Raw genomic sequence first — 12,573 nt, forward strand, 5'->3', positions numbered from 1 at the left:
CCAGGCAGTGTGAAACCAGCATCTCGAGTGTTTAGCAAGTTGAACTTACCGTTTTGTCAATTGGAGTCTGGCTTTGAGGAGAGCACAGGTACATTTTACTTTTGGTTCAGTTCCCTGTTGGAAAGGGCTATCTGTTTGGGAAGTACTGAGTACTGTATATGAGTGGATGAATTAGACTTGTACCAGAGGGTTTAGGAATCCTCTACCAGAAAATTTTGTAACATCAAATTCTTAATTTCCTGCGTTCTGGTGAAGTTTCATTTTTTGAATTCATGCCCTTTCTGCAATTTATGATGTAAATGTCTTTTATTTTGTCAAAATAAAAGTCATCTGCTTTTTATCGAGGGGTACAAATGCACATGTCCTAAATATTAAGGGGGGCATGTTCCCCAGTCCCCTCTGAAATTTGCACCTATGCTCGTGTGGCATGTTTCACGTCAAGATAAACAGGGTTAGTAAACGGTAGAAAGTAGTTTAGAGGCCAGTAACGAGCTTGGTGCTGGCTATTTTAAAATGATGTTTGAGCGCTGCTGGGACATGAACAGTATTTTGTGGTGGCTTGTCATTAGCTGGAGCTCATAAATACTGTGACTGCAAGTGAAAAGCAAATATAAGCCAGATTTTAGTGTTAGTAGTTTTGTTTTGGCAAGTGGGAAAGGGGCTTTGGATTATACTTCACAAGTTGTGTTTGAGTTTGTAAACTGATGTTTTGATATAGTTTTGCTGTTGCTAAACCTGGACCCCTATGACTTAAATTCAACAGGGATGTTCTTCATTTTTGGATTCTTTGTTTGCTGTGGAGAGATGCAGGGGAAAAAAAAAAGTTTTCTTCACAAATTCAATGTAACACAGGGTGAGTAAATGATATACAAATGATCATTTGGGGGGTGAGGTATTCTTTTAACATTTTTCTTGTTAAAGTGAAGTTGTAGTTTAAACCCCCACAGCAGCTGACAGAATGTAGAGGGGGAGAGTGAGTAACTACTGAGCTCTCCTGCCTCTTCAGCAAGGCACTTAACCCCCAACGACTGCACCAGGAGACTGGTTGTACTGGGAAGTCCCCAGTTGTGTGTGTGTGACAAAACAATTTCTTTGTACTGAGGCCTCCACTGCACCACTGCTGTATAATTAACTTACAAACAAGGCTTTGACGCTAAAGTCATGACCATTTTAAGGCAGTTGTCATGAATTTGCACATCATATCAGGTGCTCTATGACTGTTAATGATATTGGTAAGTAATTATGGCAGCTAGATACCCCAGGCTCAAGGACAGAAACATTACAGCTGAAGTGTCACCCACACATTTTCAGCCCTACTCTTCCTCTCTGTCAACTCAGATATCTCTAACATCTCTTTCATTTCAAAGCTCTCTCCCTCTTATCTGAGGTTTAGTTTTAAACTGGCGTAGTTTTCCGGTTAAGTGTATCTGAGTTGCTATCCCTGTCCCTTTTGGCTGTCAGTCGGTCCAGGGTTCCCATGTTGCCCCTGTCCCTCTCCATGGTGGCTGTGGATATTGGAGCCGTCTGAGCCGTTGAGGCGGCTGATGTGGAGGTATTCAGCGGTGCTGCGTTCTGGGCAACAGCCGCTGCTGCTGCCAAGTTGGACTTGGAGTGAGATGGGAGTGTGCCACTGCTTATCACGGCTCCTCCTCCTCCTGATCCTGATCCTCCTCCTCCACCACTGCCGCTGGAATCTTTAGGGAAGTAGTTGTGAAGCTGGTACAAGGTAGCGCGGTCCACAGTGCCGTAGAGAGGTGGGGCGCCTCCTCCCAGGCTCCCCAGCTTGGAGTCCCTCGACAGGGTGTACATTGAGATGTCACCACCTCCTCCACTTCCACCGCTGCTGGTGTGGTGTGGGTTGGGCAGAGTGGCCACAGAAAAGGGTGGGGCAGAGGGCGGCAGGCTGAAGGTCTTGGAGGTGCCGATGGGTGAGGTCTCCTGTGAGCGTGGCGGGTCGGTTGAGCGTGAGCTGGAACGAGAGCGCCGTCTGAAGCGGTAGCTGGGCAGCCGCAGCATGGCGTGTGTGGTGCTCTTGAAGAGGTCGGTGCGTGAGCGGCAGCGCAGCTCCTTGTTCTTCTCTATGTAGATGTTGACAGCGAGGACACCCACCATCTCGGCCAGGATGAAGGACAGGCCGCCAAAGTAGAAGGACCAGCCGTAAGAGTAGTGCCACTTCTTGTCCTCATCTTTCTTGGGAGAGATGTCGCTCAGTGCTGCCGAGATGTACACAATCACTCCAATGATGTTGCTGAGGCCTGAGGAAATATACAAGACTTCTACTGTAAGTGCTCCCCTGAGACACATTAACCTGCAGCTTCATTAAATTGTTTTTCTTGCAGGGATACTGGAACTGTTTCCTTTCAGTTACACAGAGAAGAAAATCAATCTGCAGATCATCCACAAGAGCTTCTTATTACACCTGTATTATACTGATAGATCTAAAACATCAGAATGTCAAATAGCACAGTTTAATTTCATTTCTTGGTGGAATAAGACAGAGCGTGAGAACAAAGGCATGAACTAAAGGTAGTCTAACCAGAGCTGAAAACAAAATTCAAATCCCTATTTGCTCTTAAATGTAAGAACACCCACAAGAAACTTTATCTCCAAGCTATAAGCGAAAGAACAGAGGCCTCTGTCAAAACCACGTCAAAACCGCAGTCTTACCTGCAGCTACAAATAGAATCCCTCCACCAAGAATGATGTTCCTTTTGCTCTTGTAGAAGCCGCTGGAAGCGACACACACTCCACCCAGCAGGAGCAGTATGGCACTGAGGATGGGGAAGATGCTGGAGGCTCGCACCACACCTGCATACGAGGACACCGACAGCAGCAGATTATCATCATGTCCTGTTATGTCATTACCAACTCTCTCTAGACTTTGTTTATGTGTGATATGCCCGATTCTGTACTTCTTGTACATTTTTCAATACTATTAGTGAGCAGTTTTTTGAGATTCAACACCATTTGAAGGTGCAAAGTTAACAGCCTTGTGACACTCCGCAGAGAGAAAGTGTTACCAAGATGTGTTGTAGCTGACACTACAACTTGGCTCTGTAACAGCAACTATCTATAAGTCTCCTACATAATATATAGGACATAATGTCTGGGGTTCCGGAGGACAACAAATTTTTAATAAACAGCCTGCATTACAAACTAAGTATAGAATTTTAAAGACAAGGGGGTCTATGCAAGGAATGGAGGGCCTAATGAAAATCTGACATTAACAGGACCTATCTATGTCAATTTTCTGGCTCATACTTGTATTTTGAGTTTCTACAAAAATCCGTTTACATGCTTTTTTGGTCAAAAAAAAAACCAAACTTAATTTTCCTCATGCGGTCTGTGCTGGAACACCTGTATTCACAGTTCACAGTCTCAGTTTCACCACCTGTCTCTTTAAGCCCCACTCATGGAAAAAAAACAAAACAAAACAAACAAACAAACAAACAAACCAGCCTGCTCTGATTCGTCAGCGTTTCCAGGTTCTTTGCATCTCTATACCATGATTGCAGCTGCCAAAATACTGTAGCATGAAAAATCACTTCACAACGAAACATGCTCAAGTTGGAATATGATCTGTAATTGGGGAGAAATGAACCAACCAAGAGTACATGTTTCCCTGACATTAGCATGTAGCTAAATGTAGCAGTGTACTTGCTGCAGGAAAATGATCGTGTGGAGCAGCTCTTTCTCCCATTAAAAAAGTAAATAAAAGCTTCTAAATCCAACTGGACATATTCCAGCGAGAATAGGACCCGAAACTAGGAAGAAATTTACAACATCAGCAAGCAGGATTATGTTTCTCTGATGTTAGCATGTAGCTCTATGGAGCAGTGTACTTCTAAACACTACAGTATACTTTCCTGCAGAAATATGATCCCAAATTGGTGAGAAGCAAAACCTGGCAACCAAGTTTACATTTCCCTGACATTAGCGTGTAGCTACACCAGTGTACTTGCAGTCAGAGAATGACTGTGTATATCGGTACTTCTACTGTTAAAAATCATGCCAACCGGACATACTCCAGCAGGAATATGCTAAAAAAAATTGAGAGAAATTTACAACATTAGCAACCAAATTTACATGTTTCAGTGACTTTGGGATGTGGCTATATGTAGCCTAGCAGTGTACTTGCTGCTAGAGAATGACTGTGGTACTTTCTCCTGTTAGAAGTAGTCAATAAAAGATTCTTTACACACTTGGACACATTGCAGTAGGAATATGCGCTGAAAATGGGGAGAAATTTATAACATCAGCAAACAAGATTACATGTAACCCTGACGTTAGCATGTAACAACATGTAGCAGTGTGCTTGCAGTTGAGGAATGATTGTATAGAGTGTAGGGATCCTTTTTAACATGACAAATCACCATTAAAATCTCCTAAACCAAAATCTTCACATGTATCTAAATGTGGAAGTGTACACTATGTAATGTAAACTGTGGCAGTGTGCCTGGAGCAGATGCCCATAAAAAATCTGTCACAAGCTGATGTAAACATGTAGCCAAAGTCAAGAAAAAAAAAATTGGAAATAGATTATTCACAATGGTCTGCAGCTTGAGGTCTTTGCTCACAGGGATTACTTTCATACATATTTACTTCATTATTTGAAACCTTGGCCACATCTAGTATGAACATCGGACATTATATATTTTACAGAACATACGGAAAAGGATAATAGGCCCTCTTTAATTAGAAATGTAGGATCCAGTGTTTTGGAGATTGAATCATACCATGGACTAAAAGTCAGAATATCCTCTCACAATAACTGCAATACTAAACTGCTGGAATACTCTAAAACCATGTTTTGGTCTGTACATTTTACAGTAGTTTGGAGCATGGCCATACTAAGGATCATTCAGGACCTTCAGTATGGCTGCAAAAGGTTGCATTACTTCACCTAAAACCCTTGCACGGTAAATTCCTCTGCCGACACCTCAAATCTATAGCTGTGATAACATAGAGAGACATTATAGATGATTAAAATGCTGAAGCTCAAACTCTAGGAGGAATATATGAGAAAAGCAGAGTCTTCAAGTTTTGAAGGTGACTTTTTGAGCTTTTGTTTGCTTCTGAAGGAAAGAGATAATGCTGTGATAAGCATATATTCATAGAGGCTTTGGTCAGACATGTCAAACACTGGTTGCAAATGATTCTCTGAATTTGGTTTTAAGAGGAAAAGGAACAATGTGGGTGGTGTTTGCCTCCTCAGCACATTCTATTGATTATCTAGATAAGTAGCTGATAAAAAAGATTGCTGAGCTGTAGGGAGTCTGTGGCAATTTTCTGACCTTGGTGCTCAGGGGACAAACCCTTACTGTGTGGTGCCTCAACAAAATAATGTGATCATTGACTTCTTCCATAGAGTGCTGTGCTGCACGAGTCCACGGAAACCACGGAAACCTGGAAATGAGTTAGTGCTTTTGTTTTGGAGAGATGCCTGAAATAAGGTCTGTGGTTAACAAAAGCTTATGAGACTTACATGTTTTGTTCTATGGCCTTAAATATGTCTGTCAATAACCCGCTTGTGAAATTTGAAGCTTTTATGTGTCTTAAAGGGGCCGTTTGTGAAATTCAGAGTGTAGGCTATGAGCTGTCCAGACACAGGACATGGCACAACATGGGAGTAGCTGAGCGGCTAGCAGCTAACAATGCTAACTCCATAAACAGTGCTAAACAATGGTAACAGTGCTATGAAAGCTAACGGTGTTTACCTGGGGGGAACTGGAATGTGGGCTCTATGCTTCTGCAGCAACGCAGTCTCAATATAAGTGACAATGGGTGAATGCGCGCAGTGAAAAGTGGTGGCAATGAGCTAGCCAGCGAGATACACACATGGGCTAACACACAGCAAACCAGACAAAAGTTCAGACTACAAAACACAAAGAGGCAATGTGACTTCTTTCTCTGCTCATGATGCCATTACTCCACTATATCTTTACATGGCAAATAGTGGTTCTCTGCTATATTAGTGCTCTGAATTTTGCATACAGAACATTTAAAAAAGAGGTGGTAAAGTGGTAAAATAAGACTCCAGAAACTGTCTGGGTCATTAAATGTCACAATGCCAAACACGAATTCAACAAGCTTCGAGGAACAACAACATGCTTTAAGGCCAAACTGACATGATGGTGAAACCATAGCATAACAACTTCTCCCTATGTCACGTGATGCCATTTGGCCCCAAAAATACTTTTTTCCGATCGATGTACTATTGTGAAAGACATATCTGTAAACCAGTGGATACATTTTTTTGGGAGAGTCACAACCCCCGTGAAATGATTTGTTTCAGTATCAGGATTTGATCCGTTTGATCTGATAAAATTTGGAAAGTCTGGAAGAGCCACAAGACTAAATAATTTTCTTCTCAATTCAAGTTAGCTGAGACCTATACCAGAAGTCAGATGCTCTGCCGATGAAAGTCTCTAGTGCACCTGCTCAGTGGGTACAAAGATGCCAAAGATCCAGGCTTTTTCTAAGTTCAGAAGGCTTCAAACCACACTAAGCAACATTCATAGGAGCAATTTTTGATTTTCATTTTAAAAGATGAACTGAACAAAACACCTAAGTATCATAAAGTATTGTTTGCCACTTATTTTCAGCAATGATTTGTAATTTTAGTGCTTTTTGTTTTGTCAGAGGAAGAACTGAGATAATTAGCTGATTAAGAGGTAGGTCAACCAACAGAAATATAATCTGCCACTACTTTAATAATCTCCAGACAGTTGCAAACAAAAATGATTAACATCCTGATTCCAGCACCTCAACTGCAAAGATCTGATACTTTTGATCTAGTACTCTAAATTTTGGACATGAACATGAACAAGATTGTGCAGCCTTTGGAGAAGTAAAAGATTTCAGTCAGCGTTGCACAGCAAAGTAGATACAAAAGATAGTATCACAGCCTCCTTCACGGAAATAGATATCTTTATGTAATATATGGATAGAACATATACTTTGTAAACCCAAAGGTTCAGGGCTGTACGAACAGAATTCGCCATCACAATGGAAGCAAGATGTGAAATCTGAATCCTGAGCTGAAAATAATCCATTAGTGAAGGCTGTTCTTTCAATCCATCTGTGAAAAAAAAGCTCTCTGTACACCCCCAGACTCCCAACCTCATGCACCTGGGCATTTAAACACACATACACACACTATACAGACACACACTTACACACACCTCCAGGAACACTTTGCTTGAAACTGACATCCGTGCATTGATGTCCGCCCACCATCCCCTTCTGTCCTTTCTGTACCAATGTGTGATGGAGACTGTAGTGCTTATATATGTGTGTGTGTGTTCTTCTGTTGTGTGTACGCACACTGTGTGTAGTGCAAACTAAATGTGTGCATGTGTTTGTGTGTTCCGGTGTCTGTGTGCGTCTGTCGTTCATTTGTAAATGTGTGTGTGTGTGTGTGTGTGTCACTCACGCAGCAGATACTCTGCAGCATCTTGGTCGTAGTCTGCGTCGTCTGGGAAATGATTGATCTGGGAACACACACCTCGCTTCAAGCCTGAAAAAACGACAGAAAAGAAGAGGAGAAGACGGTAAGGAAGAGGAAGAAGGTAGAAAAAAAGGAGAGAACTGACGAGGAGGAGAATAAGAAAGAAATACAGAGTGTCTTGTTTTGCTCTTGTCTCCATCTTTTTTCTACCATTGTTGCAAGAATGATAGGGAAGAGAGTGAATGACAAACAATCGTGGAAAGAAAAAGAAAAATGGAGGGAAAGGGCTAAAGAAAAGGAGTGATGGGGAGGGAGAGATATTGAGGAAGAGAGCGAAGAAGAAGAAGAAGAAGAAGAAAGGGAAGTAAACAAGCTAACAGATGTAAAGACAAGATGGACAGATGAACTGATGATGAGAAAGCAAAACATGAGTTACAAAATGTGAAAGATGTAGGGAGCAAGAAAGACCTGAGCTCTGAGAGTCTGCAAGAAAAAATAAGTTATTCATTCATTCATTCATTCATTCATCTTCTAACCGCTTCATCCTCTTGAGGGTCGCGGGGGGGCTGGAGCCTATCCCAGCTACATCGGGCGAGAGGCGGGGTACACCCTGGACAGGTCACCAGACTATCGCAGGGCTGACACATAGAGACAAACAACCATTCACGCTCACATTCACACCTACGGACAATTTAGAGTTACCAATTAACCTAGTCCCCAATCTGCATGTCTTTGGACTGTGGGAGGAAGCCGGAGTGCCCGGAGAGAACCCACACTGTCACGGGGAGAACATGCAAACTCCACACGCCCGGGATCGAACCGGCAACCCTCTTGCTGTGAGGCGAGAGTGCTAACCACCACACCACCGTGCCGCCCCAAAATAAGTTATTGTACAGTGTAATTATTTACGAACATACAGCCGATCAGATAAACAGTTGCTGAATAGCTGTCAACCAGGATTGTACAACCACACTAGCAGGTCTTTAGGCTGTTTGGTGCTTTGATGCTAGAGTCAGCATTCTCACAGTGACAATGTTAAAACAATACTTCCCCCCCAAAAGACTATTTGTCTGCCAATTAATCACCCCATGTTACATTGAATTTCTTAAGATAACATTGTCTTTCTTGCATGCCTCCACAGTGAACAAAGAACCAAAAATTGAGAAAATTCTTGATGAATTTAAGTCAAAGTGGTCCACGTTTAACAACAACAAAAACTATGTCAAAGCGTTGGTTTACAAACTCCCACAACTCATGCAGCATAATCAATCTCATTTATCTAATTGTATGCTCAGACAGCCCTTTCTGATGAGGAACTGAACGTGAACCTTATTTCTCTAAAAGCCAGACTCCATTGACAAAAACAATAATTTCACCTTGCTGAACACATGAGCTGCTGGTCTACTGCTGCCTCTGTTAGTTAGTTTTATGGTGTGACTGTGGTGTTTTAAAGAGTTAGTTTGGATTCGTCAAAGTCAGACAATAACACAAACATATACTGAACAAGGCAGTGACAGACCAGCAGTGTGTTGCAAGGTGAAATTACTATTTTTGTTAATGGAGTCTGGCTTTGAAGAGAGTACAGACAAGCTTCACTATTAGTTCAGTTCATCTTAGGAGCCTGCTGTCTATGTGGGAAGTACTGAGCACACTATTGGATGATTGAGACTTGGATTATACCGCATGAGCTATTTAAGAGTCTACACAGATGTTTCGATGTAGTTTTGTTGCCAGTAAAAGCGGTTGCCTTTTACTCTAAATCATCAATAATCTTCTCAGTTTTTGGATTCTTCGTTCACCATGCAAGAAATTAACATTTTCTTTACAAATTCGGCGCAAGACAGGATGAGTGAGTAATACACAAATGGTTATTTGACAGATGAAGCATTCCATTACTATGCTGCAGGTATAATGTTAACCGTGTTCACTATTTTAGGGTTAGCATAAAAGCATGCTAACTGGACAAAGGTACTGGACAAATGAAAATTTTGACTTGATGATGCATGCGAAGGTACAGGATCATCAAAGTTATTAAAATATATCCTTAGGTAGGCATGGGTATCTGTACTAAACTTCAGGGCAATGCTTCCAATAGATGTCAAGACATTTCACTCAAAACCCCAAATGTCAACATCACGGTGGTGCTGGAGGAAAAGTCAGGGCTCACCGGAGTGATAGGGAAACATGGTGCGTCTTATTTGACTGGGGAGTCAGAATTTCCAAGTTCCCAGTTGGAAATTTCAACTGATAGTAGTCCTGTCCAACTTCTTTCATTGGAAAAGTTGCTAGAGTTTGTATATGCAAAATATGTTGTTATCAACTGGTATGGCTAACAATGCCTAAGATGGCTAGAACTGGTATTGCTAACAACATGTTGGTTTTCCGACTTGCTCAACTAAATCCCAGGCAACTCAGGTTTGACATCATTCCCAGCTTCGACCTCCGACTTCAAAGGGAAATTAATTTTTTTTTTTTTAATAATCTAGAATTTAAAACCATGGTAATCTTTATGATTTTACTGTCAAAATCAAGTGAATGGAGACTTTCTAATTTGTTTTGATCTTTCATGATAAATCAAATCAACAATTACAATCTGTAATTTTCTCGAGGACAAATGTTATATGTCGTCTTTCTCTCTTCTGTATGGCAACAGACACTAAGTGGGCTTTTCACTGCCTCCACTGTGTGCCATTACCAGACTCACTGAAAGCTTTAGCTGTGAAATAACAGCAGCCTGCTCCTGTTTTGTTCTTGTAAATCATAACAGAAACTGCATCGGCATGCTTAGATTTCTTTTTGAGAGGAAATGTTTGTTTACCTTGACAGCTATTTGTGCATTTCATGAAAAAAATAAATAAACATCAAGAGGAGAAGAGTGATCCCATGTTCCTCTTGCAATAAAGTGAGAGAAAAAAAAATAAATAAATAAAATAAAGAATGTGAAAAGGACACTTCAGGCACACACACGTGCAAATAAACAAAAGTCAGCCAAGAAAAAGCAAAATCAGATCTTTTCAAGACAGACTATGGCATACAACATGGCTGCTATAGGACAGAATTATTTATCCTATGGGACCGGGAACTTAAAGACAGAAGCGGGATCCATAAATGGGCTGAACAGACAGCAGATTGGCAAAGGACAGAGTATCTGTCTGACACCTGGGATGATTTCTGAAAAACAACAAAAAATCTTTCTAAATGAAAAAGCTTTCAAAATCAAACTATTAAACTTGATAAACTACTTCTGGATGAAACTTCTGAAGCTCCATCAAATTTCCTTTCATGTAAGATGTGATTGCACACAGCGGAAAACGCAGCGAAAAGGCTGCTGTCCTCTTGTTTATGATAATTATACTACTGCCTCAAAATGAATGTGGTAATTTACTGGTGTTAAAATGCAACCTGTCACGCCTTTAACTAAAACACAAGAACCTTTATTATAGATAGCCGCGGCCTGTAAACCTCATCTTGTATATTTGTGAGCGTGTTGTGTGTGTCCTGTCCTATTAAACTTGTCTGTCAGCTGCAGCAACGCAGGAAAACTACTTAATCATACACTGGATGAGTCACCACTCATATCTGAGCTCTGGGGCATTGTGATGAGTTTTATGTTGAATGCATAGTATGAGTGTGTACTGTATATGTAAGGGTTAGTGTGTGCCTTTGCATAGAAAAACAAGTGCCAAATTAAACACCAGAATAAGTAATGGCATTGTACATTTCTGCAAACCATGGATATGTTACATTTGTATGCTATTATGTAGCGGATATCTTAAAACTTTGTTTACTTCCGTTCCAATAACACTGTGGGTAACATTTGGTTAGGTTTAGCCACAAAACCCACTTGGCTATGGTTAGGAAAGATCATGTTTTGGCTACAATATCCGGTTTTGGTGGCACAATCCCAGCTGGGACTGAAGTAAGCTCTTGGCAACTAAAAATGAAGCTCAAGCGAAAGTTCAGACAGGAAGGCTGTAATTTTGCATGCTTAGACCTGCAATTTATTCCTCATACCATCTGCCATACAAGCCTTGCATACATGCTTATTCACAGTTTCTTGTTGTCATTGTCTGGGACTGTCAATCAAGATATCAGCGGATGCCAGTTAACCAACAGCACAGCAACACTCCTTCATTGTTACCTTGCTGCTGTCTTTTTAAATATGATTTATTTGCTGCTCGTGGTATGTTCATGCTGCAGCTGTGCACACCCTCCACTCCCCCATCATCCCCTGGTCTACACAGATTCATCGGGCTCATCAGCCACGTCAGCCTCATTAGCTTCTTCAGCCTATCAGACTCATCAAAGTCACCAGCTACCAACACTAGCGTCAGGACTCCATTGGGGATTTATCTTGCTGCTGCTCAGGGCAGATGCCCTTGAATTACAAATTCTCCCTATAGAGTGTAAGTGCCAACATCTCTCAAATCTTAATTAACACATATCATCTATTAAACTGTACACCTGCAATCTGTATTAAACTTTTTTTTTCTCATTCATTCATCTCTCCTGATCGACCTGTCTTTGGTAGCACGATCTTGGGTGAAAATGGAGCGATGTCTCTGGAAAAAACAATTCTTGTGGCAGTACCCCTGGTGAAGCTTTGGGTCACTTAAAAACCCTTGCATTTGGTGGCTGAAAAGCTGCTGGAAAACACAACAATGACTCAATAAAAGAACAACCAGTTTTGTTGTTTATTGGTCTCAAATATGGACAAAGTGATAGTTCCCCAAAAGTGAAGCCAAAACATCTCGATTGCCCCCTGGTGGCTGGCTGCAGATTAGGTCATAAATGCCTCCAGGTTAGTGGAAGGTACATGGTGTTTTTTTTTTTTGTTTTTCTTATGAGTTTGGTTTTATTTATTTGAGTGACAGTCATTGTGCTCGCAATCAACGGTGCTGCTTGCAACTGGTTCGACTTGTGTATGAGCAGGAACTTGACACCATTGAGACTGCAACTGCACAGACTCATGGCTCCAAACGATGTCAGCAGGGCAAAATAGCAGCAGCTGTATCCATGATATTTAGGGTCCTTTTTTGTACAGTGGGAGTGGTGGAGAAACCTTGTACATCTGCATACACAGTCTATGGTCTTGAACAGGATTCTGCACATCGGCAGATGTT

The 12,573-nt window shown here is 41.4% G+C and overlaps 1 protein-coding gene across 6 annotated transcripts in view; it reads right to left on the bottom strand.

The window, feature by feature from the left end:
- Window positions 1-760: 760 nt before the first annotated feature.
- Window positions 761-12,573, bottom strand: part of LOC125905060 (voltage-dependent calcium channel gamma-4 subunit-like) — a 28,035-nt gene continuing 16,222 nt past the window's right edge. For all 6 annotated transcript variants that reach the window (XM_049602866.1, XM_049602868.1, XM_049602869.1 and 3 more), the window contains exons 4-6: window positions 7,436-7,519; window positions 2,668-2,808; window positions 761-2,255 (exon numbers count right to left, since the gene is read on the bottom strand). In XM_049602866.1, the coding sequence (XP_049458823.1) occupies window positions 1,396-2,255; window positions 2,668-2,808; window positions 7,436-7,519 (1,085 nt within the window). In that variant the 3' untranslated portion in view covers window positions 761-1,395. The remainder of the gene's footprint in view (window positions 2,256-2,667; window positions 2,809-7,435; window positions 7,520-12,573) is intronic.

Source organism: Epinephelus fuscoguttatus, linkage group LG17 (genome assembly GCF_011397635.1).
Source record: "Epinephelus fuscoguttatus linkage group LG17, E.fuscoguttatus.final_Chr_v1".
NCBI classification, from domain to species: Eukaryota; Metazoa; Chordata; class Actinopteri; order Perciformes; family Serranidae; genus Epinephelus; species Epinephelus fuscoguttatus.